Below are 27,217 nucleotides of genomic sequence, written 5' to 3'. Positions count from 1 at the left end.
ACTACTTTGTGTGCTGCCCCAGGCCTGCTTTAACGCGGTCCACGTTCCAATCGGCCAGTCGAAGGAAACATCCCCAGACACCTCAGGCTCCTAGCGCGACATCAGCATCTTTCTGGACCCTTGCAGCCAGGCACGGTGCACCTGCCCCCCAATACTCAAGTTCATATCATCATCAATCGCCACCATCCACTCAATCAAAATCTGCCCGGACCAGAAGCCGCTAAGCTTCACACAGACCACTCCACAAATCTTGCCATCTCGAGCTCACAACTGGTGCATATTTCTCGACTTCCACCAGCGAAAACCACGGGATTTCACTGTGGCCTGGGCCCCTCGCGCAAGCCCACTAAGGACGCTCGGTAGCAGTGCGTGGTCCGCTGACCTCTCGGGCACAAACCGTTTGATCGGCTGCCGCCCACCTTTACAGACAATCTTTCCCATTTGCTCAAATAGTCACCCTTCTTTGCTCCCTTTTCGGCTTTCTCTCTTTCCCTCGAGCCGGCTCCTAGATTAAAACTTCACCAAACCCCACCAAATCAGACCTAATCCTACCCTTTCCCTGCCATCGTCAAAACCTCAAAAACCTTAGCTTTTCGCCACTGCTCAACCTGCCGCATTGTATCCCTCCCTCTGCTTTAATCACAGGAACATTGTCTACGCTCCTTGCTCCTGATCTTTCATCACACTTATAATTCAGGCCTCTGTCCTTGTTCCGTGTCTCGCAACAAGCATCTCCTCTCCTCAACCACTCTCCAAATAAAATCTGTTAGCGATGGCCGTCTCTCTAAACAAGAGCACTCTCTCCATGTCATCGGCTGGTTCCGACGATCGATCTTCTGCCCCGGCCCCCATTCCTGCCAATATGCTTCGGAGGCACCCTGCGTCCCTGATTCCTCGTCACATGCACGACCCTGTTCTCCTTGGCTTGTTGAAGGCACCAGTCAATGATGATCTCATTGGTGAGTTTGCCCTACTTAGACCTGACTCTTTACACATACTGACCAGAAATCACCCCCAGAATACGTTGCCGAACGCACCTTGGCGGTAGTTGCAACCCCCACCGATCCTGTCCAATTACCTACGCCCCCTAGCACTCCGGTCAAAGCTTCATTTCGCCTGCCCATGTCACGCACCTCCCGCCAATCTCTGTCCCCTGATTCTCTTGGAAAGAATTCCCTTACCGTACCAGACGCCTCAAACGGCTCATCAGTTCCTTCTTTAACCACTTTCATTAAGCTTACCGCTTCGCAATCCAACGCCCAAGCCCCTACCCTGCTCGTGACGCTCGTCTACCTCGACCGACTTCGCAGAAGGTTGAAGGGTGCTAAAGCTGCTAAGGGCATGCAGTGTACATATCATCGACTTTTCCTCGCATGCCTCATCGCGGCCGCGAAATACTGTAACGACTGCTGCCCCAGGAATATTCACTGGGTTAAATGGAGTGGTCTCTTCACGCTCAGCGAGGTCAACTTGATGGTATGTGGCCGGAGAATCCAGTACAACGAGAAGACATTGGCTGACATTTTTTCGGCCCTTAGGAACAAGAGCTTTTGATGCTCCTCGATTACGAACTGCGAGTGGAGGAAGATTACCTTCTGGCCATGTGTGCCCCGTTTCTGCCCACACCATCAAGCCAGAAGCCCAGCTTGATGGACCGTCAAGCGCCTTCCCTCGCCTCTTGCAATACCACTCGCACCACATCAGTCGACAGCGAGGAAGTCCCGTCAACCCCTCTCTGCAGCCCGATCGTCATCCGGCTGGACACAAGACATGTGGTGTCGCCGGATTCTGACAGCCCCCAGAACAAGAAGATCAGAATATCCGAGGTCGCTTCGAATTCGACCAGCACCGTTATCAAGAGGGCGAAATCGTGGTACGGTAACTTCCGGGCTTCAACCAATTTTTAAGGGGACTTTTCTCTCTGTACATATGTCAACCTTTTTGGGGCAAATGAGTCATCTCTTTTTATCATTCATGTAGCGCCACACTGTTGGTTTTGCATTACTCCATCCACCATCTCTATCCCGATTACGCAATTCGTTTTTTCAACTACTTTGTAATCCTGGCACTCCAGACCCTTTCCAGCTATTTCTTTATTTGCTTTACGATTTCCGGCTTATCTTGTAGCATCTATTCAGCTTGAGCAACACTGGCTGAGAAAATAGTTCATGTCACGCGATTTTGCAAATCCATGATATTTTGTGCATATGTTCAGTGTAATTGATATCTCTCTTCAATTGCGTTTGTGATGCAATCTGAAATCAAGCAAGGGCATGTGACAACTCCGCATTGCGACCGTTGCAATCAGGAAGGCAAAACTAAACACGACAGGTCAATCAGCAGTGGTCACTGAGGTATCCCGACTTGCCATACGCAGTGGCGAGGAGGGCCCACAGGTCGGGGCAAAAGCTAACGTCCCCGGACAGGATTGAACTGTCAACCTCTCGATGTCACTCCGCCAGTGGCTCCGGTAACAGTCGAACGCGCTAACCAATTGCGCCACGGAGACGTCTTTGGCGAGGGCGCGTTTCGGAGCTATACCGCAAGCAGCGCTTTTCATTTTTGGATTTTCTTTTCTTGAAATAGACTGCAATCTTTTCCTTGAGAGAATCATTTTTTAATAGATGAATTGTGCAAGAATGTTTAAGCAATTTATCTTTTAGTAGGGCTGGGAGTCGGACCCAAGAACAGTGTCAACAGGTATGCACAAATATTGGCACCAGCGGTTCACTAGAGCGTAGGTGGGCTTTTGGTTGGGGCAAAATCCGGGTATAACTTGACTCAACAAGGTTGGAGGGCAGGATGACGCCTGGCCCAAAGACAATCACCACGGAAGGCCAGGAAGACCCAGGGCCCACCCCTAGTACAAGTGTTGCTCATTGTGAAGATGATCATCACTTTTTTCAGAAATTCTATATGTGGGATTTTCATATCTTGATGCAAAATCCAATCACAGTACTTGAACATAGTGTCACTTCTAGAGCTAGCACTTCACATCCAGGTCCCCATGGCTGGTGCAGGTACCTGAATTTCCGCCCAGACCAGAAACCTGCACCAGCACCTGGCACCCATTGGTGGGTTCAAAAACACTCCCACAGGTGCCTAGTACCCGCCAGTGAGTAATAGAGTCCAGCTCTAGTCAGTTGGATATCCCTCTCCGTGATTGATAGTATCAGAAAATTTCCATTTTTGAGACTCAATCAATCCTTACAGTGGTTGGGTCAGCCTCCACCCTCAAGCAATTTGATGTGGTACCTTAACAGCCATGAAGCTACAATGCTACATAGCAAACCTTAAAGGACCCCAAAAAATACCTTCTACTCTAGGGCTTCATCATTAAAGAAATATATTCAGGAGCCCTTCCTGATGAGTTATCAGTGTTTTATCAAACTGGTACTATCTGATCAGAATCACTGCAATTATAGCTTGTGAATTGATGCCAGTTGAAATTCAAGAGCTCCAAAGAAGCTTGTGGTGCTACAAAAGCCTTTGTCAAAAGTTTTTTGTTCACCAATCTTCAATGCACAGTCACATCTGCACAAAAACAAATTTTGATTCCTTGGCCAACACTACAACAACCATTACACAGGAGCATCTTGCATGTGGAATGGCATCAGTTGCACAAGATATTCTTGCAGTGAATTTGTCAGCTGGTGTCTTGGTAGTGAAATTTGGATGATGATATGATAAATTCAAAGACGGTGCTATGACAGTGATTTGGTTATTGATTGTGAGCTTGCAATCTTCCACTATGAAAAAACCCGTGAAAATCCTGCCAGTTTATAATACAAAGGCAACTTTGTAATATTGCATATCAACTGGCTTCAGTTTCTTGATTTTTCTTTTCATAGTGTACAGGAAGTGATTCAGATATGTATCTGAGGATGAAGAGGAAATGTGTTGGTAATGTTGGCTTTTATTGGATTTCTCTCAAGCACAGAATGAAAAAATTACAAATCATAAAGAGAAAGTAAAGGGAGCAACTCAATGATATGAAAATAATGAAGAGAATGTAAAGATTATATGGCTTAACCACTGTAGGATGTGCAGTAGATGCAACATCAGCTTATCTAAGGTATGTTGTATGTGAAAGATTATGAAGGACTAAGATTTATTTCTTAGTTAGAAAACTGTTTTTATTCATATTTAAAAATAACAGATTATGAAATGACAAGCTTATTTTACCTAAGAGGAGGAGATTGACCACTCTGTACTTGAAGAAAATATAAGTGAGAATAGAAACTTTTAACTGAAATTTCAGGGGATTGGAGCAATCTAATCTGATTAAACAAGGATAGTGTTAGCTAACATGCCACCTTTTACAGACAGGAGACTACTGAGGTCCTTACTCAGATAGGCCTGTGCCTTGGATAGGGAATTAGCTACTATCTGATCAGCTGTCCTTGAGCATAATCACTCTGCTTACTTTTGGCTCTTGATGTGATTCTCTTGGACAGAGACCTTTGGGTGGGATTATCCTTGAACCTACTTTTGCTCCTTGCATTAGTTGGAGCTGCTCGCATCATCAAGATGTTATTGTGAAATTCAGTAACATGTGTTGAAGCTCCTGATGAGGAAGGGGTTGTGAAAGATGATGAGAAAGGGGTTGTGAAAGATGATGAGGAAGGGGTTGTGAAAGAGGAGCTTATAGGTTACTTGATTTTCTTGATGACTTCTTGACAAGTTGAGGGTGTTCAACAGAAGAAATTGCACTGACTCCTGATTTAATTTTTCAGGTGGAAATATAAATCAAGCTGACCTGTCACACTTGTGACAGATAATTACATGAACTCAAGCCTACTCAAGAGCTACATGTTTGGAGTAAAAACTATTTAGAACTACACATTTAAATCTTTCTAGAACTACAAGTCTAGAGTAAAATAAATTAAGAGCCATATGTCTTAATTTTTGTGATGATTTTAGGGACTTTCTTTGCACACTGCAAGAAACTCTTTGCACACTGTGCAGTGCGTGCATTTCTTGCTCTGCGGGTGAAGGAAGCAAGTTTTTTGAGCTTTTTGTTTTGTTTTGGTGAATCTCTGGTTGTCCTATTTCCTTATTTGGGGAGTCTTTTCACTTCTTGTATACTCAAAACACCCATTAAGAAGCAAAACAAGTACAGTCATTTGGGGACCTGGAATTCTTGTTCCTGCATGTCAAAGATTCCAAATAATTACTAGATCATTATGGATATATATTCAAGTGTTTCAGAATTTCCTGTCCACTTTGTGCAAGAATATGGTTTTGAAAAATTAGGAGATTTTGCATGAAATCTGCCAAAGTGGGCCAGTACGTGGTGCAATCTCCTAATTTTTCAAAGCATTTCTTGCAAACTGGCCAAAAATTTCTAAATGGTACTCTGTTGTTCAACACCACAAAAAGAGATTTTTGATCACTTCCAGAAACCATTCCTTGTGGGGGACATAGATCTGGCGGGCTTACATATGTAGTCTGTAGCTGCTGGACTGAACAAAACAAAAGCACCAATCCACACAAGATAAAAATTCCTTAGCACCACAAAATCAGTTACCATGCACACATCACTGTAACCCAATCATGGCAAGAGTTGCTCTTGATGTATCTGGAGGGACAGACAAGCAAAAATAATTCTCCACAGGAGTGAGGTTTGAACTCACACTCACAAAGTGAAATAGCTAGAATGTTGATGATCCCCCAGGCACACACCATAATTCAAAACTGCTGCCTTAACCACTTGGCCACCCTGTCACCATGATGATGGAACACAGCTTTATATTGTTTGACAGCCCCCAATGAAGCTGGATGCACCTCAAGGGCCTCAACTCTCCAATAGCATTCCAAAGGCTCAGCAATAAGGTATACAATTGTCTTGATTATCCATTGAAAATATATATATAACAAACAGATCTATGAATGTATAAATTAACCATGCATGTTTCAGTGTTTGTGTGGACTATAGATACATACAAAAAAAAACATCCATTCATCACAATTGGTCCCCTTTTTTCCATTATAGCCAAATGTCACGAAGAAAAGACAATCCAAAACAGATTGAAACAGATTAAGAAGGTACATATGTGTTTATATATATATATATATATATATATATATATATATTTATATATTTATATAGTTTTGTATAAATATGTAAAAGAACAACGGATGAAGAATAGAGAACCCAGAAGGGAAGAAACAAAGCAATAGATAGATCTATAGTGTGTCAAGTTTTTAGAAGATGATGATCAATGATGAAACAGCTTCTGAAGATAAACGGGGCAGTTTGATATGGGGAGAAGACAGAAACAGAATAATAGCATAATAAGATCGACCAATTGATCAAGGGACGTATTACATATGTGTGAATCCACTGGTGAAGGATGAACCAAGATTGTAGAATGAGAAGAGGAAGAAGAAGAACAAGAAGAAGGAAATAGCCATCTGACTAGCTATGTTAGCATGAAGTCCCTTGAATTGTTTTTTCCCGGTACAATATAGAAGAAGATAGATCAATGACCAATTCATAAAATCACAAGAACATTGCCAATGCTGCATCCGGATAAGAGTGAAAACAAGATGGAGAGAGCAAGATGAAGTGGATCGCCAAGGCCAGCTAATATTTACACAGAGTCGGTCAATTTTCCCCAAGATAGCTCCCAAAAAGTAAGTTATTGGCCGGGTTTTCCTCTCGGATCTGTCCCACCGAGTCATACGAATAATGCTCGTTGGGATGATGGGATTCGCCATGTTCTTCAGCCGAGTTGACATGATGCATGACCAACATCGAGAGGGGAACGTTCATATTCACGTTGACGTCTTGGTATTGAAGAGAGTTCATTGCATATTGGGCCGCATAGAGCGGGGGCGCCGTACTAGAGGCGGTCCCCGAACAAAAGCCGATGCCAGAACCGGAGGCGGGAGAGGAAAATCCATGGATTGGAGGGAGTTGCGGCTGAGTCAAATGGCCGATGGTGGAATAAGAGTCGAGAGGGTGCATGGATCCCGGATGAGCGAGATGGGACCGATGCTTGGTTGAGGAATCAGAAGATCGGTGCAAAGGATCAGAGCCGACAGAAAAATCGTTATTGTGATCCTGACTTCCAACTTCCGCGGATCGCGTGAACCGCGTAAAAGTTTGCTGGTTATTCGAGTCAAAGCGGAATGGTGGATGGTGGACTGGGGCGTGGAGTTGGGGATCTGAACTTGGTTCGTCTAAACAGCTTGCTTTGTCATCAGAGTTTGATAAGGAACTATGATGGGAGGAGGACTCCTTGGGATAGGATGATGCTTTGGATGTTAAAGAGTGTGAAGAGCTCGCCGGGTCGTCGAAGACAATCATATGTTGCTCGTTTCCGAAGTTTAGTCGGGCCGAAGGCTCTACAAAGTTTGGATACTTGTCGATATTTCTAGCAAGCGTACTCATGGCGCGAGGGGCAAGGCTATAAGCAAGTGGTGAGATAGAGCTCGTGGGCCCGAAGACATGCGTGGAATAAGTGATTGCCTTGGGAGGATTCAATTTGCGATTACTGTAATTTCGGATGGCTCGTAGCTGAGAGCAGGCACGAAGGTAGTTTTCGGGCAAGCTCTCGGGCGTCTTGATAGCCAGCTCAAAGGTTTCGATTCCCAAAGTGATACATTTCCGCGACAGGCCAGACATCGGATGGGTTGGAGTGCGAAGAAGGGATATCCAAGCACATGTCATTGCAGCATGAAATGTGAGGTACCAGCCGTACCACATCCTTCGAGTTGCCGGGAAGAGCTCTACAAGCAAACGTTGGGCCTCGATGATCACTTGAGATGACCTGACGCATTGCTCCTCCGACATTTGGTGTCCTGTGGCACCGGCTGAATTTTCCAATGAGAGGCTAAGGAACGGGCGATGTAGCAGCAAAAGGATTGTATTCTGAGATATCGATAATAAGAGTGCCTGTTTGGCCAGCATCGGTTCACGCCGCCGAATATCATCTATACCCACACCAGTGGACGAGGGTTGAAAAACTTGACTGGTCGTCTGCTGAAAGGACCCGCTTGGCTTGGTGGCTGAGTACTCTTCGATTGGGTCTGGTTCAAATCTCATCGCAGCTGGCACACGGTTATACCATGTCTAGCGCAAAAAACAATAGTAACAAAATCAAATAAGTACCTGTCGGCTAAGGGAGGAGTCCGTACAATGATTCGACAATACCTTGATGGTCGTATCCAATTCGACGACATGTTCGTACTTTGGCCCCTTCGGTGGCTCTGATGTCTTGCACCAGCCCCACGAAGCTTGTCCAAAGATTCTATCCATCATGTTACGAGCGTAAAGGCAAGTCTCCCTGAAAGAAAGAGCAAGCAAGATGATATCAGTGTCCAACGGAAGCCTGAACAGATGTCTTTGGGTGCGGTTTACCAGTTGAAGACATGAAACGTTAGCTCTGTGACACCTTGTGGAGGTAGGCTGGGAGGGGTAGCCAGAGCTTGTCCCATCAAACTGTCCTCAGTTCGATCGGAGGGGAGATCGGAATCACTCAAGGTGACACCAGCTGGCCATCCAAATGCAATGCCTAGGAAGACATCCCACGTCTGAACTGACCACCAAACCCGGCGACGTAATTCCTGCTCAAGGACGGGCATATGTGGATTGAGTTTTGATGGGTCGATGTGTAAGCCCAAACACTGAGCCTGTTTGATTACGCCGCCAATAAAGCACCACGCATCTATGACAGGACCAAGTTCGATTAGAATGGCTGACTGAAGAGTTTAGTTGGGAGGTGATTTTAAGCCTACCAGTGCAACGATCGTTATTGACCATGTAAAGGACGAGCAATAATTGAGCTTGGATGCACTCGATCGATGGGTGCCCCAAATAGGAGGCTAGTTTGAGAGAATGGACCGTACAGGAGGCTGCTCGACACAAAAGAAAAAGAAAAAAACGGATGAGAAAGATAGGGTAGACCGGTGAGCAAAGGGAAAAGCGGGAAAAACTCACCAAGCTTGTTGGAGAAGGAGAAACGCCATGTTTTCAACCTCTTCTGGTAGTCTTCCTTGGCCTCCCCGACCATCATTGGAGGGGCATCTATGATATGACTCGCAAGGTCGGAGGTAGCGGTGAGAATGCTGAGGATAACACTCAATTTGCTGAAAGGTAGTCGCTCCTGTTCCGACCTTGATGACGAGAAGAATCCCTGGTATAGATCGATGATTGTTGGGGTATGCCATGCGCTGTGGTAAGCTGAGATTAGTTGTCTGATGCTTGTCAAATTGAGAGATAGAATTCATGCTTACTGGTAAAAACAATCCACGTCCTGAAGAAATGCTTCCAAAAGCCTGCCGGGAAAAGGATGCGGTCAGGATTTTTGACTTCCTCGTCCACTATCTCACTAAATGAGGTACTTACTGTTGGGCGCACGCTGTGGAAGGCAAAGCATCTAGTAATACATTTCTCATATCTGAACTGCTAGTGACTGATCCGGGTGTTTCGAAGGCCCAGCGCTTTCCGATTTTACCACCAAAAAGACCCATGTAGGCCACTTTTGCAGTAATCATTTCGTTTCGTGGCGGGCTGGTGTCAGAGTCCAAGGTATGAGGTTTGAGCTCGGGAGAGGTTAGACCTTGGAGCTGGGCAGGTCAAACACGCGAAGATCAGTTTTATTATATAAGTCAAGGGAAAAGAAGAACAAAGAAATTCCTGACCTTTCGCAGCAGTGATCCCCCTGCTGCGTGTCCGAGAAACATCTTCCGGCCATCTTCGTCGTCCTCGATCACGTTCTGATCTTCTCCATAGCATTTCATTCCGGGTGGACAACTTGACTGTCGGAGATAGGGTATATTTTCGAGGCGTTGGTTTTCTTTGAGATCTTCGACTAGTGAGCCCAGATCGGTCCTGAAGCTTGAACTTCTCGTCGGGCGCGTATGGCTATAGTTCAGGCCACCAAAGGATGGTGAGACGGGCTCAGAGCTGTCATTGTCCCGATTCCGATGAGAAGAAGAAGATTGGAAGAGGTCTAACATTGGATGATTACCGTCATCTTGGATGCTCCAGGCACCAAGAGATTGAGAGTGGGAGCGAGAGAAAGTTGGACTTGATGGACCGAGGGTTGGGCTATTCAGACTGGATTGGGCTCCGATGGAACCATTAGGGTGACGCTGTTGCTTGGGATGGGGTCTTCCCTTAAGGATCCGGACGACCCCTTCGAGTTCAGCAATACGATCCCGCAGACGGGCAATCTCGCATGCGGGGTCTTTGAGGTCAATCTTTCTGGAAAGAGATCGAAAGGGGCATGAATTGAGTTGTTGCAAACAAAACATTGTTGGAGGGGCATTGTTGTAGTGATGATAATAATGAATGATGGACAGGTAGAGAGATGGGGGTGGGGGACATTTGGGGTAGGCAGATAGATAGGTAGATAGATAGATAGATAGATAGATAGATATATATATCATAATAAGGATAGTAATGATAGTAATAATAAGGATAATCATCAATAATAATCAATGATAAACCTACTTGATCACGCTTGGATCCTCGGTCTCGTAGACGCAATTTCCAGTGATCCCGAGCGAGGTGCATCGCTCGCACGGCCGTCCTCGGTTGCACCTGTGATCCGGAAAGGCAAGGGGGGGGGGGGGGGGGGGCAAGTCAATGAAACTGTCGGACTTGAGCGTGGATGGGTGTGTATGCGTGTGGGTGGGTGGGTGGATGGGACTGACTTGCGTTTGTTTGTGTGGCAGGGCAGGCAGGATTGCATTGTGCGGTTCCTCTTGCGGCGGCGATGGTCATCGGGATGGGGGGTGAAGCTGGCCAGGGTTGAGGTGGTTTGTCCAGAGGGGGACATGGCGGGCTGCGAGGAGGAGAGAGAGAAGGACTGTGGGGAGTGGAGTGGCTGCTGCTGCTGCTGATAGGGCTGTTCCTGCGGCTGCGACTGAGAATGGTGGTGGTGGTGGTGGTGGTGGTGGTGGTGCTCGGGGAGGCTGTCAGCCTGGTCCATGGCGAGGATGCTGGCCTGGGTGGGCTGACAGGGGTGGGGGTGGAGACAGCGGAGAAGAGAGCGGGTGGATGGATGAGTAAGCTGACTTGCTTGACGGGGGAGAGGGAGCGAGTTTGCGCTTGGGCGTGATAGGGGAAGAAGGGCTGCAGAGGGAGAGTGAAGTGAGTGGATGGTGGGCCGTGGCCGATCGAGTGGAACGGGCAGAGTGCGGCGGAGGAGGAAGCGGGAGGAGAGGGAAGCAGGCGAGAGGGAGGTGGAGGAAGTTGGCGGACTCGGCAGCGCACGACAAGCCGCCGCCGAGGAGCTGGATGGGCTCAGTGCTCGAGCCTGGCAGTGGGCAGTGAGTGGCTGGGGGCGGCAGCGCGAGGGCGAGGGCGAGGGCGAGGGCGAGGACGAGGACGAGGCCTGGCGGGGGAAGGACTCACGAAATAAAATACGAAGAGGGACTCACCAGCTCATGGGAATGGGATGCCATCGGCAGGCGAATCACAAAAAATCGGAGAGAAGAACTCAGAACACCACACTCACAGCACAAGCCAACTCAAACCAGCGCTGATCGACGATAATACAACAACAGTACAACAGAACGAAATCTATAATGGCATCAAGCACTCGGCAGCCTCTTCAGCCAGGCCCTCGACTGGCCGTGCCTGCACTTGCCCAGCTATGATGTAGTAGAAGAAGAAGCTCGATCGTGCTTGCAAACTGCAATATGCAGTATCCAGATCGGGAGAGGGAAAGGGCTGCTGACCATCCAGAGCTGGCGGAAGGTAGAGGGCGAGTATACTATCTGCTCGGGAATCGGGGCGGAGAGTGATCGACCGTCCTGTAGCTGTTTTTTATACTTTTTTTAGAGATTTCTGCCGTGTTTTGGTGTCGGCATGTACAAAATACAAAAGGTGAAACCAGCCTGCCACTGCCAGCCTGTAACAATGCATTAAAACTCTGAATACAGCAACCATCAATCTCAGCGCACTTTCCAGATCGACCTGTACCGGACTAAACACCCACAAATCACACCTTCGCCAGCACCTCAATCCACACGGTCACTTCAAGTTGTAAAAGTAATACATACAACAAGCCGGCTCGCTCAACTCCCCTGCGATGCAGTAGACACCAATCAACCCATCTCTCTCTCTCTCTTCCACCCCCCAAACTCAAACGACTATATGTATCACGAGATGTGTGTGGGACTCCGACTCGATTGAGCTCCTTTCCTTACAGCTTCTGATTCCCAAGGCTTCACAAGCATTGACATCGACAGCGCTTTGAGCCGGGACGCGGTTGAACTCAAATCATGAACCCATTCCAACAATCATAATATCTGGTAAATAATAAATAATATCATAAACCAATACACATAAATAAATATTATCTCTATCGCCAATCTTCATCTTATCGTATACATACTTCCGAGACCCTAACGCCAACCACAAAACCCCTCACTTTCCAGCTGCCGGTGGTTTCCTTTCTTTCTTTCTGGCTCGAATTCAAAGAAAAGGGAAAGAAGAAAAAAAAAAGGATCTGGGCTGCAGGATCAAGATATATGATGTATGCATCATCAGATACAGGGTTCATCCTCAACTTCAGCTCATTCCGACTGGATCTCATCTCCTTCACCAACAAGCTCTTGAGAGTTGCAACCAACCCGCTGTTTGGAATCCATCGTACGTATTACAAATAAGACAAGGGGCGCTTGAATCTCAAACAGAACTTGGCATATCCAAAAGCGCTCCAATCTCAACCGACAAGGAGAGAGCATGAAAAAAGAGGCAAACCACCGTCATACAAGCTCACCCAGTGCATACGTTTATTTACAATAAATATCTAGAACAGCCAACCAGATTGATTCTGTATGTATACTATCTGCTTGCCCCTCCATGCGCTAAAGGCCGGGAGAGGATGGCTGGTTAAAAGTTATATTTACATTTCAAGCAAATTTCTGTGTCTTACGGAATCGTCTTACTACGGCCATGTTTGGGTTACAGAGGTCAAGTTATCTCATATCTAAATATTTATGGTCAATTTGTTCATTTATTTAAATATGTCAATGCGTATGTATCTGTGTTGGTGTATCTAACCTATTTATCTTAACATGTTCACTGCAATCCAATCTTAACATCTTCACTGGAAAATGCAATCTCCATCACCATCAACCATTGAGATCGTGCAAATAAACGATGCGGGAAGGCTTTTGGATCGTCATAGTCGTCACCAAACCGGGGGTGGGGGGGGGGGGGGGTGGGAGGTGCCTGTAAGAGGAGCTCAGGGGTCCTGGTTTGTACACGGGCGTAGCCACGTTTCGGGCGCTGTTCTGTTGGGTTGTGCTTGGACAAAGTTCCTTTTTCTGTCTGAAGAAGAAGAAGAAGAAGAAGAAGGGGAAAATAAAGAGGCGATATGATGGCAAGAGGTGAGAGCGGAGGGTTTTGAGAGGAGGCTAGAGGAGTGCGGGGTATCTACCGGCAGGCAGTGCCAAGTGGCAGAGATTGTGGCTTCAGCCGCTCGCTAAACAGTCCACAACACACCGCAAGATCTGGGTAATTACAATCGGCCGGCTCAAGGATACATCCATCGCGCCAAATGGCCAGTAGTGGCGGCTTTTATGTATGCATGTATCTATGTATCTTTCTCCAAGCTGACTCTTGACCGGCCCGGCCGTTCTTATCAGAAGAACATCACAAGACGCTAACTCAGATAGACATCCGGGGAATCGTTGTGCTCATGATCAGTCCATCCCCTTCTCAGCACTCCAGCTAGAACAATCTAGCCTCGGCGATTGGTTGGGGTGGCTTCAAAAAGAAAACAGTACAAGACTGTTATGTAGTGATGGATTTTCTTGTTATCGAGCAACAGCATTGCTTGAGCATAGTGAGGGTAGGCACTGCTCGGTGTTAATCATATCTTGGCAGGGGTGGGCTGAATATAACCAAAGCAATTCCAGTTTTGCCCAATCCACCTTAGCTGAATATGTGCCTGCGGGATGATCACCCTCAGCTATCGCACTTCCCAATTGGGTGCCTGGCTAACCAAGCAGACACATGCATCTTTGTACCTACTCGGCGGGATGGATTTTTCCCTCGCCCCTGGGAGGATTCTGGCAGTTATTTTATCATTTGTCTACATTCCTCTCATGGTTTTGACTTGATTTCGTTCAGCAAGTATGCGATGCCGTGAAATCCAGAATCTTTGTTTGAAGCCTCTCTTCGGGGGATGTAGGTATGTACACACTAGAAAAGATTGACTGTCACAAGCGCTAGTTGATCAAGTTGATGAATAAGACCTACAAAGTTTTATGGACGTGCGAGATGAGTGAGCCGATACACCTGAGTGCGTATTCGTATTCCTCAAGCGAGCGTTCCAAGTGAGGATGGATGAAGGAGATATCCCTGATGAGAGCTTCGTAGCCGGTGATGATCGGACCATAGGCGCTGGGGAGGAAGGGGGGATAGATGAGTGGGAAGATCTTCTTGAGCAGGTTCTCGATCGCCTCCTTCCCGCTCGTCGTCGTTCCCCCTCCCGCCACCGTCGTCCGCATCCCGCTCCCCGGCCGGCTCGTTTGCATCGTCGAGGGAGGCGTGAGACTGCTCGGCTTGCCCGGTTTGGTCGATTGAGCCATGAGCTTCTGTGCTAATGATTTCTCTACGATCGTTCCAATCCAATCCCAACAGGCGAGAGAGGAGGCATGATGAATATGCAAGTCAAGCGGGGAGATGATAGTACAATGTGGTACCTAGTTTGATCGCCGTTTCGATGATCGCGTCCTTGAACCTGATGCCCTGGTAGAGCGGATGTCCTTTGGGACCGAATCCCTCCGGGTTAGACCAATCAGGCGAGCGGGAGAGCTGGATCTGATCGACGAGGATCACGAGGCATTTGCAGGCGACCTGGTAGTCGGCTTCGGAGACGATCGCGGTTGGGGACAGAGATTTCTGGATGAGGAGTGCGTATCGGTTGAGGATGAGTTTCTGAGGGGGTGTGAGGAGGATGGGTGTGGGTTGGGTGGGTGAGGATGGGGTGAGGATGTCGAGATATCGGGTGAGGGGGCCGTCGAGCGTTGCGGATTGGCGGGTCGGAATGGGTGGCTTGGGTTGGGTGGGTAACAAGCCATCGAGGGCACGCTCTGGTGGTTGGAGCGAGAGGGAGAGTCAAGAAGGTTCAGGAGATGGGGTGATGTGTGCTGGGTGTGGGGTGTGCCTACCGATTGAGGCGAAGTCTTTCAGGATCTGATCGGAAAACCGTTTGGCTTGGTGGATCGTCCCGGGTTTGCCCCATCCGGCCAGTCCGCCTCGTTGGTGGGGGTGCGAGTTGTCGGGCTTGCTGGCTAGGTGGGCGATGATGGCGATGCGGGCGTACTCTTGGTTGATGGTCTGGGCGATTGGGCGGGGCAGGTCGAGCTGGGAGATGGGGATGTATGGCTTGGGGATGAGTGCGAGGGCATGTTTGACGGTGAGGTAGCGGGAGAGGGAGGTGAAGAAGGAGACGACGAGCTGGATGGGATGGGATGGGAAGGGTGTGGGTCAGTGGGTGTGGGTGTGGATGTGGGGGGATGGAGAGAAGCGACGGACGACGAGGAAGCAGGAGCCGAGGGCGATGGCGGTGAGCTGGATGGCCGTCGGGCGGAGTGCGGAGGCTGTCTGGCGGATGATGTCGAAGAGACAGAGGGCGGCGACGGCCAGGCTGAGGAGCACGAAGAAGACGAAGTGGAGGTTCATCCCCAAAAACACAAAACAAAACAAAAAAACGAACACAAAACAAAACAAAAAAACGAAATCAAATCAAAACAAAAAACGAAATCAAAACAAAACAAAAAAACGAACACAAAACAAAACAAAAAAACGAAATCAAATCAAAACAAAAAACGAAATCAAAACAAAACAAAAAACGAAATCAAAACAAAACAAAAAAACGAAATCAAAACATTAAAACAAAAAACGAAACAAAAAACGAAATCAAAACAAAACAAAAAACGAAATCAAAACAAAAACGAAATCAAAACAAAAAACGAAATCAAAACAAAAAACGAAATCAAAACAACAAAACCCAATCAAAACAACATAGCAGCCACATCCTCTGGAAAAACACAGCAGGACGGGTCAGCACAAAACGAAAAAAAGGAAACCCAAGACTCCTCCTCACACTCACCTCATCAGCTCGGAGCTCGGTGGGATCGGCGGGCCCTTGTTGATCCTATTGGTCTGGTAACCGAGTCTCCGGTCACTCAGGCTCTCCGGGTGATTTCTGGTTGCCTCTCATGGCAAGCCTGGCTCGCCCTCCGCTGCTCTGCAACCCGTCGGTGTTGGAATGGGCTGGCGGTGTTGGGCCGGGGTGCTTCTGGTACATACACCGCGCCTTGAAGATTTCCAGCCCGACTGCTGAGCTTGGGGCAGGCCTGGAAGAAGATGGCTGGTCGGTCTGCATCAGTGTCCCTGCTTTCAGTTTGAGCCTGAGTTGTCTCTATAAAACCCCTCCATCTCCTCTCGACGCTCTTCCGCTATCTGCAAGTTTCTTTCGTGTCTGACACTCGGCCACACCATTTTCCTATCTTCAAAGGTCTTTTATAAACGCTCGCTATTACCCTCACTTTAGTCTGACTCTGCTCTCATCCAAGCAACTCCAATCTGTTCCGATAGCAGAACCTTCATACCCCCGCCCATTCATTCCCACTTTCCTTACAAATGGCCGCACTTATAACAACCCCTACCTTTGATGATGGCCTCTACCACCCTCCGAATCCCGCACCGGCAGTCACGGTGAGTGGGAGCGATCTGAATCATCTCCACCGACAGCTATCTGAGAAATCTCCTTGAATGATTGAACTAGCCTGCATCCACAACACCCGTGGCCACACCAGTCGCAGCAGCCCCGGCCCCAGAAACCATCCCGGAACCTCCACCTGCAAACTTTCCTGCTGTTTCACCGATCTCCCCGATCAGCAGTCCGGCCAGCTTGCAGAGCGTTAGCTCTTTCCAATCTACTGCCACCTCAATTTCATCAATCCCAACACCATCCGGGACTTCCATCAGACCAATCGGAGTAGTAAAACCACCCAACCAACATGGCTCGACCGTTGCAGTGGTGGTCAGTGTGTTTATCATAGTGGCTGTGTTTGGGATCATTTTTATCTCTGGATTCCTTACCAGCCAAAGATTCAGATTATGGAAGGAGAAACATTGGTCCCGTTACCCAGAAAATAAATGGAAAGTCGCACGAGGAAGACCGACTTCATCAATGGGCGAAGTCTCCCAGAGAGAATCCACCGCCGGTTTAATAGCTGATAAAGAGGCCGAACCCTTCGAACGCGGCGTCCCAAGACAGAGTCGATTGCAAACCTTTTTTCATATCGGGAGAGCTTCATTCGCCGGCCCAGTCGAGCAAGTTGACGAGGAACGAGGTTGGTTATGGGGGACTAGACCTGCCAAAGATAACCTAACTCGTTTGGTAACTCCAGGTTTAGGCGTCGGCAAGTACCGCTCAAAATATGGTTCCCACACATCCCGTGGATTCAAATACGCCGTGGGCCGGTCGGTCGATGTACCCGAGCTGTCGACGCACGAGGCAACCTCCATGGCGCCAGGAGAATCGCTGTATGAGGAGAAGGAAGAGAAAGAAGAACTGTTCTATGACTATGCTGCTCGTGCTTCCAGCGCATTTGATTATGACCAGTACAGTTCAAACCAAGGCGATGTACCTCCGACTGGAGGAGTCTCCTACCTCCTCACTCGGTTAAAGGACAGCATCAGCGGCCGTACCAAATTCAGCAGTCTGGGCTCAGCCCACAGCAGAGTCAGACAAGATTCAGCTCGGGGACGATGGAATGAAGTTGGGCGATTGGTGAATGAGGATGAGATGGAGCACTATGACGAAAAACTCGTCGGATTAGAGGCCCAGTCCCACATCCCCCTGGGCCTCAGGCCCGATCTTTCATTGGCAGATATCGCTTTACCGTCAGTCCCAGCTTACACATGGGATGCACATTCAACCGCTGTGATCTCGAAACAAAAGCGATCTCGTGAACCAACCATCTCGGGAACCGATTCTCGAGAATTTGCAGAATATTCAAGCCAGCTTTTGGATAGCCATGTTTCTTCAGAGAGGCCGTTGGCTGCTAAGAGTCGAAAATTACCGCCTCTGCCATCATGCAGTGCAACTAAAAGTGTAGCAAGGTGCGTAATTCAGTCATGACGGTCATATATCCCTGATCTATCAATCTAATCTTCTTTTCTTTATTCATACCTTCCAGTTCCACCAGACACCAGTCACGCGGAATTCACAAAAGCAGATCAGCGATCACGGTTTCTTCTGTAAGACAGAAAAGAAAAGGAACAAGCGTGTCAGGATCTAAAAAAGTGAAAGCCAAACCTGCCCCTGAAGTCTATCCTGGAGGTTTCGTTGGTCGATCACCCACTAAAAAATTACGCCGAAAGGCATCGCCGGAGTCTTGAAACTTTCACTCGAAGGCTTGAATTTGTCAACTCTGGTCATTCACCGACTACCACACGGGCATAACACACACCCTTCTGTCTTTCTTTCTCTGTTGTTGCCTGTTTTTGATTTTCATACCTAATATCTCTTTGATCAGCTTTCCAATCTCTACGTGGAACTTGATTCAAAATATCTGTTTGGCTTTCCCTATCGAAGTCTTATTGAATCTGTCACATAATGTATGTGATACACGCATCTGGAAAGATAGCGTCGCCTTTGTGAAGGAGATGTACCAGCGTGCCTCAGAAAATGCCCAAAAGAATCATTACTTGACATCAAATGATCGAGAGGAGCTCTTAGTTCATAGCGAATATAATCGTTCAGTGTTTGATACAACGGCAGTTTCAATTGAGACTGGTGGATTATTTGTCTAATTCCATGCCCTCAGCCGCGCCAGCACCCGTACCTGGTCCGCCTTCAACCACTCCACCACCGATACGAGTGATAGATTCGGAGACGATCAACTTTTTAATGTCTTGCTTCTATAAAATTCGAGGGGAAAAAATGAAATATGCAATTGAGCACGTTTAGTGAAAGCGGATGAGAATAAGAAAGCAGTTGTATGGCTCACAATCCAAGCGGTAGTCCCTCGACGCATAGTGTAGTTGAGTTCCTTTGCAACTCTCTCGTTTGGCATCGCATAGTTTCTGAGCATTTCAGTACCAGTGGCCTCGATGACGCATACGTCACAATTGCTTCCCGATCCAAGATCGTTAAAGATTCCAGCATAGATGGCTTGGACGACAAGATCGATAGCCTCTTGACGGGCCATTTTCGGCTTCCATTTTGTTTCGAACACCGCCATTGCTGCCAGCGAACCAGAACCCATCGTGACATAGGGTAGCTTGTCCGTCGAACCGTGTGGTGCGACAGTGAAGAGATGGGGTCCAGTCGGATCGACTCCTCCGATCACCAAAGCTGCACCGACGTGGCCTTGATACCTTTACACATTTACAGACCACACAATCCTGTCAGTTTACAGACTCAGACTACATCAGGCAGAGCCCAAACTCACTTGTAGAGATGCTGTTTGAGCATTGTCATTGCCGTTACGACTCTGGGTTTGCGCCCAGTCGAGAGTGCATGCAACTGGATGCTAAACATATTCGAATATGATGGAAATAGGATTGAGCTGATTGGCTATCCGGACGAGGTGTTGATTTTCACTCAACTTGCTGGAGATCATTGCTGTGACGAATTCGGTGTCTGCCGCAGTACCAGCACCACAACATCTGATATTGTCAGAAATGAAATGGATCTTTTCACAACTGGAGACGATCAATAGGCAAGGAGTGGAGAGAAATCGAACATTAGGTGGGTATCGATTTCAAAAGTATATTATGAAGGAGAAGGAGGGAAAGACAGACTTTTTGTCGGCGACGATTGGGCCTTCAGTTGCTCTTGTATCAGCACCAAGACAGATCCCGCCTTCCCAAACCAAGCCTACGATTGTCGTCCCAGTGCTGGTCGCCTTGGGCAAAGCGAGCTTGGAGGGACCAGAGGCCGAGGTAAGGTGCGAGTTCCTCAAATGATTGGAGAAGTCGAAGCCGTTCGAGTTAGCTTCATGATCTGTCTGAGTCATCTTTACTTCTTGTCACTCGGATCTTGCTTGGTATTTCTATGAAAGTCGATTTGTCGTTGGCAATGATCCGATGGCGATCGAACAGTCAAGACTCCAAGAGTGACTGTGGCGAGTGAGATGTCGCGTGCATGTCGTGGGGTCCTTTCTTCGGGGTGACGCAACCAATGCTGAACCTGTCACAGTATATTCTACGCGTCATGATTTGGTAAAGGGGGTTGAGAAATCGACTCCCAAAAATTAAAAAATCGACTCCCAAATCGAGTTTACGTCGCGCGGACCGCCGCGCGACGTCTGTCCCGGGTCCCCATGACCCAATTTTGACCCGGGGGCATTTTGGGAGTCAATTTTGTAATTCCGCAATCCCAAACTGGAGTCGGAATCTTAATTTTGCAAAAAATGCCGGAAAATAAAGAAAAATTTATACCTCCGCACTGGGGCACCCAAAGCCCCCCAAAATTTTACAGCACTCTAAATACACTCTCTAGAGCATATGTTAAGCTTCACGGCATTAGCACACCTCAGGGAGACCCTGTGTAGCCGGGGGCGGATTTGGCGGATTTCCTACTAACACAATGCGCCATGTCCTGAGATACGGTGATCCAAATGCCCCCAAAATTCTACAGCACTCTAAATACACTCCCTAGAGCATATTTTAAGCTTCACGGCATTAGCACACCTCAGGGAGACCCTGTGTAGCCGGGGGCGGATTTGGCGGATTTCCTACTAACGCAATGCGCCATGTCCTGAGATAATATTTTTGCGGTCTGTATTGGTTATTGTAGATAGGAGGGCGGGGAATCCTTTGAGTGCCCTCCGTTTTTTTATCTCTTCTTGATCAGAAGATATAGAGGGTTCAAGTGAGGATAAGTAGTAGGAAATCTGCCAAATCCACCCCCCCGGCTACACAGGGTCTCCCTGAGGTTTTCAAATGACGTGAATCTTGACATATGCTCTAGAGAGTGTATTTATGTGGCAGAAAAACTTTGGGGGCATTTGGATCACCATATCTCAGGACATGGCACATTTTGTTAGTAGGAAATCCGCCAAATCCGCCCCCGGCTACACAGGGTCTCCCTGAGGTTTGCTAATGCCGTGAAGCTTAACATATTCTCTAGAGAGTGTATTTAGAGTGCTGTAAAATTTTGGGGGCATTTGGATCACCTTATCTCAGGACATGGCGTATTGTGTTAGTAGGAAATCCGCCAAATCCGCCCCCGGCTACACAGGGTCTCCCTGAGGTGTGCTAATGCCATGAAGCTTAACACGGTCCGCGCGACGTAACCTCGATTTGGGAGTCAATTTTTTAATTTTTGGGAGTTGATTTCTCAACCCCCTTTGGTAAATTGGTTGTGGCACCTTTTCAACACAAGGACATCATTGACAGAGTACACACTACCATCCCTCTCAATGACCAATCCATAGTCATACCACCCATGGAGAGCATACAAACTTCTCAATGATCAGTAGACCAGTCATTGAGGGGATAAAACCCTCTCTATGACTGGTACAGGCTGGTCATTGAGAACATACAGCTCTCTCAATGACTGGTACAGAAAGTTCATCAAAATGACTCAGCCCTCTCTATGGCCAGTACAGACCAATCATCAAGCCTGAGGGGACTCAACACTTTCAATGAACAGTAAAGACAGGAAATTGATAAGATAAAGCCACTAAAATCATCTTGAATTTTTCCCCAAGAAAAATAGTCTGTTGTCAATTGTTTTAACAAAATGGCACAGTAGTGAAAATTGAGGTAAAAATGAGCTAAAATGAGCAATGAGCATGCTAAAAACCACCCCAAAACTTTCCAGACTAAGTAAAAATCCATTCTTCTCAGTTTGTAAAAAAAAAACTGAGCATAGTCAGTATAGCGGAGTTTTTACTTCTGGTGAATTTCTGCAAAATTAGTTATAGATTTTCCCCATCCAAAGGTCCCATTTTACTTGGGGGATGATTGAAAATGATTGAGGTGAACCCTCTCAATGAACAGCAGGTCCCTTTCATCAAGTCTGAGAGGGCTGAGTCTCATTGAGGGAGGACCAGTCAGTCCCGGTAATTGAGAGTGGTGAGTCCTCTCAGTGACTGGTTGGTCCACTTCCAGTCATCAAGACGGACTTTGAGTTATCTTGATGCCATATTCAGATGAGCAAGGAGTGTAGGATGCTATACTTCAAAAAAGCGGGAGTTATCTTGCACACTCCAGGGTTAGACTGCCTTTGGAGTGCGCAAAAGATCCACCAGCTTTGTTGGAGTGTAGAATCCTGCACTGCAAGATTCTTTGATTGTGCAGGATGCACTAATTTTTGGAGTGTATGTGTTAGTTTTTGGTAGTGCATAAAGCATGACCCAAAAGAAAATAGGACCTGGGGGGCGTGGAAAATCTACAACCCATTTTGCAAAAATTTGCCAAAATTAAAAACTCAGCTATACTGAGAATCCTCAGGAAAAAACTTCAAGCTGAGTAGAATGTATGTCTATTCAGTCTGGCAAGTTTTGGTTTGGTGCTGAGCATGCTCAGGTTAGCTCATTTTTAGCTGAATTTTTCTTCGGCTCCGTTTGGCCGGCCCCAAAAACGTGAGAGTGTAATAAGCAGATATGCAGATTATTTTTGGGGGGACAGGGGAAATGACAATATCCCATGTCCCTGTTTGGCATCCCACTGAGCTTCATAAACTTGACAACCGGAGTTGAGGCTCCATTATTCCCCCCGCCAAAAGGGATATTTTGGTCCGACCCAAAATTTCCCTGTAATTTCCGCTTCCCACCTGCCTCAAACCACAGCCTCAGCGCTCATGACGGTGGCTGCCCCAAACGGCCATGTAAAATAATCAAAGCCTGGTAATAATCCCAATAAGGTTCATAAAACTTGCTTGGGATTATTATGCAGCAGCTTATTTCCACATATGACGCTGGGCACAGCCAAATGGGGGCTTACTGTACCATTCTGTCAAAAAAAAGTTGACATTTTCTCCAACCCAAATGGTTGGGAAAATTTGCAGATAGACTGATAGCTTTCCTTGTGTGTGCGTTCTCTGCCTGTGACAGATACTAGTCTCCTCTGATAGTCTTCTCTGAGATTCTAGAGTGTTCTGTTCATTTTTCTTTATATTCAGTATGTTGTCACCCACAATTTGATCTGTTTTTTACTTGTCTATATATCATAGCCAATGTAAGACTCAAAAGTGGTAATGAAACCCTTTTGCTGAATTTCAAAGGGTATGATAGAGTTGCAATCTCTGCCCTTCTGTTGACCACCAAGCTCTGCTTGGCAAGTTTTATTAAGTGATAGATCTGGTCTGTTCCAGATGAAATCTGTTTGACTGGCAACATGTAAGTGTTTTAATTACTTTGTTATAAGGGTTGAATTCCTTTATTATAAGGGTTTTAGGATTTGAGTGTGGATGAGTGTTGGGTGACTTGTGAGTTCTGGGTGAGGAACTGGGGAGCAGACCACTGGGGGTGGAGAGAGCTCCTTGTATAGACAAAAGTGGAGCCCCAGAGGGGCTTGTGGGTTAGGGTTTCAGCTAATCTAGACAACAGGGTGAGGCATTTTAGCTGGTGGGATTAGATACAAATGATGTCATAACCCCTCAGGGGCGCATGAATGGTGTCAGAATATACAGCAAAACATTCTAAACATGCCAGGGGCCCATACACAATGTCAGAATATACAACAGAACATTCTAATGCATGCATAAAGTGACAGTAGACTGCATGAGCTGTCATACAGGAGTAATTAGTAGGGGGTTTCAAATTAGACCTGCGGGTGCATGCAGGTCACTTTGCATAACCCAGTTTTGTGGGGAGACTGCAAGTTGACTTTCAACATTTGAGTTGAACACCGGCTTGCCTTGCCTTGGAAGTTGCATGTGCGGGTCTACTTTAAAACCCCTTAGTATATACACAAAGTCTGAGGCTGCAGAAACAGTGTAAATGATGTCATACTATGTATATAAAGGAGTGTATTTAGCCAATATGTAATGAGTGTAGCCTGACAGGGAGATGTATGTTTGTATCCTGTGATATGTATAAGTGTACTACTGTGAAACTTGGTTTGAGGCAGGTAACAGCTGGGTTACTGGGGCTGGCCGTGTGATAGCTGTCCATGAGGTGTAACTTCCACACTAGAGGGGGCCCAGGGGGGCTTCCATTGGTGACTAGGGGTGAGATTGACCGTATAATCCATTTCTGGGGTCCATTTGGTGGTATCTTGAGGCCTAGTATGAGTAATTATGTTGCATAGGAAAAACTTTTTATTTTTCCACTTTTCCGTCTACCACACCAAGTATCAAGAAATCAAACCCATTGGTTCTTCCTCCATTTTTTTGCACCTCCAATCTGAGCCAATCCGGTGAGCAATCAACCCTCATTTTCCTTTCTCAAGCCCATAGCCTCATCCCTGTGTTCTGTTGTGCTGCGGTCTTCAGTTCAAATCCCAACACAATTGCAGGACTGCATGTAGCAAAACAGTTTTGTAGTTGTATGTAAATCATGTCTAAGCTATGTGCAATCAATTCAATTTACCTGCACAGGTCTTCTAAATCAGTTTAGCACTCTCAAGTATTAAATACAATTGATCTTGAGAATTTTTCTTGATATAAAATGGGGGTTCAGAAATTGACTCCCACAAATTAAAAAATCGATTCCCAAACGCAATTTACGTCGCGCGGACCGCCTTGGGACGTCCTTCCCGGGTCCTCGCGACCGCGTTTTGACTCGGGGGCGTTTTGGGAGTCAGAATTTTAATTCTGCAATCCCAAACGGGAGTTGGGATTGTAATTTTACAAAAAATCCCAGAAAATAGAGAAATATTTATATCTCCTCACTGGAGCACCCAAACGCTCCCAAAATTTTACAGCCATCTAGATACACTGTCTAGAAAATATGTTGAGATTTAAAGCAGTAGAAACCATCAGGTAGGCCTTGTGGAACAGGGGGGTTAATTCGGTGGATTTCCTACTAAGGGAAACCCCCAAAACCTTATCTATGGTTCTCCAAATGGCCCCAATTTTTCTATGCCACAAGAATAAACTCTTTAAAAAATATGCCGAGCTTCACGGCATTAGCACAACTCAGGGAAAACTTGTGTAGCCGGGGGCTGATTTGGCGGATTTCCTACTAAGGCAAACCCCCAAAACCTTATCTAAGGTGCTCCAAATGGCCCCAATTTTTTTCTGCCACAAGAATAAGCTACACTACACCATGGTCAATATAAGGTGTTCCTGATGTGTACTACCTCCTTGGAGATTGAAATATTTTTTAGAGAGTGTATTCTTATGGCAGAAAAAAATTGGGGCTGTTTGGAGCACCGTAGATAAGGTTTTGGGGGTTTGCCTCAGTAGGAAATCCGCCAAATCAGCCCCCCAGCTACACAGGGTCTTCCTGAGGAGCTCTAATGCCGTGAAGCTTAAAATATGTTTCAAAGAGTGTATTCTTCTGGCAGAAAAAATTTGGGGCCGTTTGAAGCACCGTAGATAAGGTTTCAGGGGTTTGCCTTAGTAGGAAATCCGCCAAATCACCCCCCGGCTACACAAGGTGTCCCTGAGGTGTGATAATGCTGTGAAGCTCAGCATATGTTTTAAAGAGTGTATTCTTGTGGTAGAAAGAAATTGAGACCATTTGGAGCACCATAGATAAGGTTTCGGGGGTTTGCCTTAGTAGGAAATCCGCCAAATTAATCCCCCTGTTCATCAAGGCCTTCCTGATGTTTTCTACTGCTGTAAATCTCAACATATTTTCTAGACAGTGTATCTAGATTGCTGTAAAATTTTGGGAGCGTTTGGGTGCTCCAGTGAGGAGATACAAATATTTCTTTATTTTCTGAGATTTTTTGTAAGATTAAAATCCTGACTCCCGTTTGGGATTGCGGAATTACAATTCCGACTCCCAATACGCCCCCGGGTCAAAATGTGATTGCAAGGACCTGGTAAAGATGTCCCGAGGCGGTCCGGGCACCGTAAATTGCATTTGGGAGTCGATTTTTTGATTTGTGGGAGTTGATTTCTCAACCCCCTATAAAATAGCCATGCCTTCTAGGGAAATCTGATCAATTGGATCCATCAGGGCTATCTCTTGACCAGAACTCTATGATGTGTGAAGGTGCTGAAGTAGTCTCACTGACTGGCGGGAATTTCTCCCATTCTTGTTGCATGTCCGCACAACTGACTGACAGAGCCAGGAAAACACACCAACCTTGACACAAGCCCCAGCCTCTGTGCCGCCATGCAGCATTTGGGAACGGGGGGAGGGCCTTGCATACTAAAACACCTTTCTGGTGTGAGCCAGATCCAAGGTTTTTGTGGGAGCGGCCTTGTTTCCATCACAACACCTAGGTTTGGATATGTAATGCGTCTATCGTCTATGGTATTCAAAATCGCATATGTTGTTGTTTAAATAAAATCATAAAGACAATTTTGGCTGGGAGATGTCAGTGTACATAGAACTCAAAGTGACATCTCCCAGCCAAAATTGCAGTTTATGATTTTATGTGAAAAAATCTTATGCAATTTTGAATACCATAATCTCCATGTTCTTGATTTTTTGACATCTTTTTTGCTATAAAATCTTGATAATTGGATCAAGTAAATTTTTTTATTGAAGTTCAAGATTTTGAACACATCAGCCTTGCACCTCATAATACATATGACAAGGACCATGTCGTACTACTTCTTATTGTCAAGTTTCAGAACATGAAGGGGTGAGAATGCAACAACAAAAAAATACTGAAAAATCAAGATGGTAACCTGTTAGAAAAAAAAAAAAAAAACGATGAGTGACCTAGAAACCAGGAGAGAAATAATGGTGTGTACATTACGTCCGGCTCACGCAAGCTATGTGCATTTGCGCGTAAGCCTCTCTGGCGAGACTGGGCTGCCACTCAGACTCGAGCTCACCACGATTAGTTAAGCTCGAAAACACATGTGCCTGTGCTACAGGGCCCACAGCATAGCCAAACCTTATCACAACGAGTAATTTGTTAGCAACAAACGACTTGATTACAAAGTATGTATATACCACAACCGAGAGAGAGAGAGAGAGAGAGAAAGAGGGCAGGAAAATAGCGTGATCACCTGGTGGGCAGCATCTGTCTTTATATGTTCATGTGTGCCAAAACGAAATAAAGGATCAAACGATAAAAATACATAAGAGCTTTCTGTACAAATTTCCGTCTTTCTGGACAAGCTTAGAACGGCGATAACACTAGGAT

The 27,217-nt window shown here is 46.6% G+C and overlaps 5 protein-coding genes across 5 annotated transcripts; 2 read left to right on the top strand and 3 right to left on the bottom strand.

Moving 5' to 3' along the window:
* Nucleotides 1-772: 772 nt before the first annotated feature.
* Nucleotides 773-1,907, top strand: PtA15_5A19 (uncharacterized protein; the record flags this gene model as incomplete). Its single annotated transcript, XM_053168934.1, has 3 exons — nucleotides 773-959; nucleotides 1,019-1,476; nucleotides 1,539-1,907. 3 exons carry the CDS (start codon nucleotides 773-775, stop codon nucleotides 1,905-1,907), a joined length of 1,014 nt encoding a protein of 337 aa, XP_053020004.1.
* A 4,703-nt stretch (nucleotides 1,908-6,610) lies between these two features.
* On the bottom strand, nucleotides 6,611-10,793 carry PtA15_5A18 (uncharacterized protein; the record flags this gene model as incomplete). Its single annotated transcript, XM_053168923.1, has 10 exons — nucleotides 6,611-8,080; nucleotides 8,162-8,294; nucleotides 8,369-8,675; nucleotides 8,746-8,862; nucleotides 8,948-9,180; nucleotides 9,244-9,285; nucleotides 9,356-9,576; nucleotides 9,652-10,216; nucleotides 10,466-10,555; nucleotides 10,669-10,793. 10 exons carry the CDS (start codon nucleotides 10,791-10,793, stop codon nucleotides 6,611-6,613), a joined length of 3,303 nt encoding a protein of 1,100 aa, XP_053020003.1.
* Nucleotides 10,794-14,226: 3,433 nt separating this feature from the next.
* PtA15_5A17 (uncharacterized protein) lies at nucleotides 14,227-15,658 on the bottom strand (the record flags this gene model as incomplete). The annotated part of the gene is made up of 4 exons (XM_053168912.1): nucleotides 14,227-14,585; nucleotides 14,677-15,066; nucleotides 15,145-15,433; nucleotides 15,512-15,658. 4 exons carry the CDS (start codon nucleotides 15,656-15,658, stop codon nucleotides 14,227-14,229), a joined length of 1,185 nt encoding a protein of 394 aa, XP_053020002.1.
* A 963-nt stretch (nucleotides 15,659-16,621) lies between these two features.
* On the top strand, nucleotides 16,622-18,388 carry PtA15_5A16 (uncharacterized protein; the record flags this gene model as incomplete). The annotated part of the gene is made up of 3 exons (XM_053168901.1): nucleotides 16,622-16,696; nucleotides 16,767-18,109; nucleotides 18,187-18,388. The coding sequence occupies 3 exons, from the start codon at nucleotides 16,622-16,624 to the stop codon at nucleotides 18,386-18,388; spliced, it is 1,620 nt and encodes a 539-aa protein (XP_053020001.1).
* A 402-nt stretch (nucleotides 18,389-18,790) lies between these two features.
* PtA15_5A15 (uncharacterized protein) lies at nucleotides 18,791-20,010 on the bottom strand (the record flags this gene model as incomplete). Its single annotated transcript, XM_053168891.1, has 5 exons — nucleotides 18,791-18,910; nucleotides 19,000-19,369; nucleotides 19,444-19,524; nucleotides 19,601-19,696; nucleotides 19,796-20,010. 5 exons carry the CDS (start codon nucleotides 20,008-20,010, stop codon nucleotides 18,791-18,793), a joined length of 882 nt encoding a protein of 293 aa, XP_053020000.1.
* Between the last annotated feature and the right edge of the window lie 7,207 nt (nucleotides 20,011-27,217).

This window comes from Puccinia triticina, chromosome 5A, assembly GCF_026914185.1.
Source record: "Puccinia triticina chromosome 5A, complete sequence".
NCBI lineage: Eukaryota > Fungi > Basidiomycota > Pucciniomycetes > Pucciniales > Pucciniaceae > Puccinia > Puccinia triticina.
This window is presented reverse-complemented; position numbering and strand designations above follow the sequence as displayed.